General features: G+C 61.9%; 1 protein-coding gene across 1 annotated transcript in view; it reads right to left on the bottom strand.

The window, feature by feature from the left end:
- Window position 1: 1 nt before the first annotated feature.
- CRYBB1 (crystallin, beta B1) overlaps window positions 2–1704 on the bottom strand; it is a 3852-nt gene continuing 2149 nt past the window's right edge. The window contains exons 3-5 of the mRNA XM_009706168.1: window positions 840–972; window positions 460–602; window positions 2–191 (exon numbers count right to left, since the gene is read on the bottom strand). Coding sequence (XP_009704470.1) covers window positions 11–191; window positions 460–602; window positions 840–972 — 457 coding nt within the window. The 3' untranslated portion in view covers window positions 2–10. The remainder of the gene's footprint in view (window positions 192–459; window positions 603–839; window positions 973–1704) is intronic.

Below are 1704 nucleotides of genomic sequence, written 5' to 3'. Positions count from 1 at the left end.
GGAGGCACGCTCAGTCGGAGGGCGCGTCGGGGGTGACGAAGGTGCCCTTCTGGTCCCACTGCATGTCCCGGATGCGGCGGATGGACTGGATCTGGGGCTGGAAGGCAGACCACTCGTTCCAGTGTCGGAAGTCTCCGGTCTCAAAGAGGTACTGGTAGCCTCTGTAGCCAGGGTACTGGTACCCAACCCAGCTGCAAGGAAAGCAAACAGAGAGCACCTGAGCGGGGTCGGCCGCTACAGGCAGAAGCAACAGGGCCGGCACGCTCTTGGGGAGCCGGCAGAGCCCCCTGCCTCCCGTGTGCTGGGTGCGACCCCCTGGGTGATGGGCTCCGCCACCGAAAACAGCCGTGCGGCACTTTGTGGCTGCCTAAGAGCCCTGTGTGGGGGCTCAGGGTCGCTGGGGTGCAGGGGAGCACAAGGAGCCTGGCAGGAGGCAGCCGTCACTGCGGCCTGGCTTACGTTCCACTGGGCACCTGCACGCTGCCCACACGGTCGCAGAAGCCGTAAGCCCAGAGGCTGGGCACGTCATCCTCCTGGATTTCCATCTTGTTGCCCTTGAAGTCAGCAGACTCGTACAGGGAGATTTTGTGGTCCTCAGCCTCCTAGGGAAGACAGAAGGAAGGTGCTGGGTCTCGCTGCTGAAACCCTGGAGCTTGCTGCTTGAAGTCAGCAGACTCGTACAGGGAGATCTTGTGGTCCTCAGCCTCCTGGGGAAGACAGAAGGAAGGTGCTGGGTCGCGCTGCTGAAACCCTGGAGCTTGCTGCAGTGAGGCATTGAGCCGCACGGATCCAGCCCTGGCCAGATCCTGCTGGGTGCTTTCTGCTCCCGGACCACTCACCATTTTGATGGGACGCATGGACATGAAGCAGTCGCTCCGGTAGCTGCTAGACCAGGTGTCCCAGCGAGGGTACTCGCCCTTCTCCAGGATGAACATCTCCCCACGCATGTTGGCCTGCTCGTAGGCCACCCAGCTGGGGAGAGGGGTAGGACGAGACAGCAGGTCAGATGCCACCCAGCAGCTCCTCTCCTGCTGTGCCAGCCGGCAGGGTGCTGGAATCGGGCACCCAGCACCCAAAAAGGCTGCAGGTGTCAGGACTGGCCCCACGATCCCGCTCCCACCTTTCTCAGGGCGCAGGCACGGTGGCTGACACGCAGCCGGCAGCTGCGGTGAAGCACTGAGAGCCCTCAGTCCAAGGCCGGCAGCAGACACCAGCGTGCTCGCAGCGCTCCCCTTCCTCAGCCTTGGGAGCAGTGGGACCCCAAGGCAGCGGGCAAGCCCTGCATGCTGCACACCGCGGCCTCGTCCTTGCGTTATGTCAGGACTTTTGACTCTTTTCCCTCTTGCACCACCGAGCCCAGGCCAGAGCTGCCCAGGCTGTTTAATCCTGGCACACTTGCATGCTTCACTGCAGCAGCTTCAGCCGGCTCTGGCATTTATCCCATTACCAGGATACGGGCGCTCAGGGCTTGTTCAGCTCCAATCTCACCTCTTTAGCAATGCCACGAGGTGCTGCTGTGCTGTGAATGTCACAGGCTCCAGGCTCCGAAAGCCCTGGACACCAGCACAGCCCTGCATTTGCTGCTTCCTGTTCCCCTGCAAAACGGGGCTGTTTCTGCAGATGCCAACAGGTATTTTCCTAATGGCAGGAGATGTGTCCGAGTGCCACAGGCGGTGTGACCTCAAACTGACTTCGAAGGCTGAG

This window comes from Cariama cristata, unplaced genomic scaffold, assembly GCF_000690535.1.
Source record: "Cariama cristata isolate BGI_N322 unplaced genomic scaffold, ASM69053v1 scaffold21948, whole genome shotgun sequence".
NCBI lineage: Eukaryota > Metazoa > Chordata > Aves > Cariamiformes > Cariamidae > Cariama > Cariama cristata.
The sequence above is the reverse complement of the archived record's forward strand: the minus strand, read 5'-3'. Positions and strand labels throughout refer to the sequence as shown.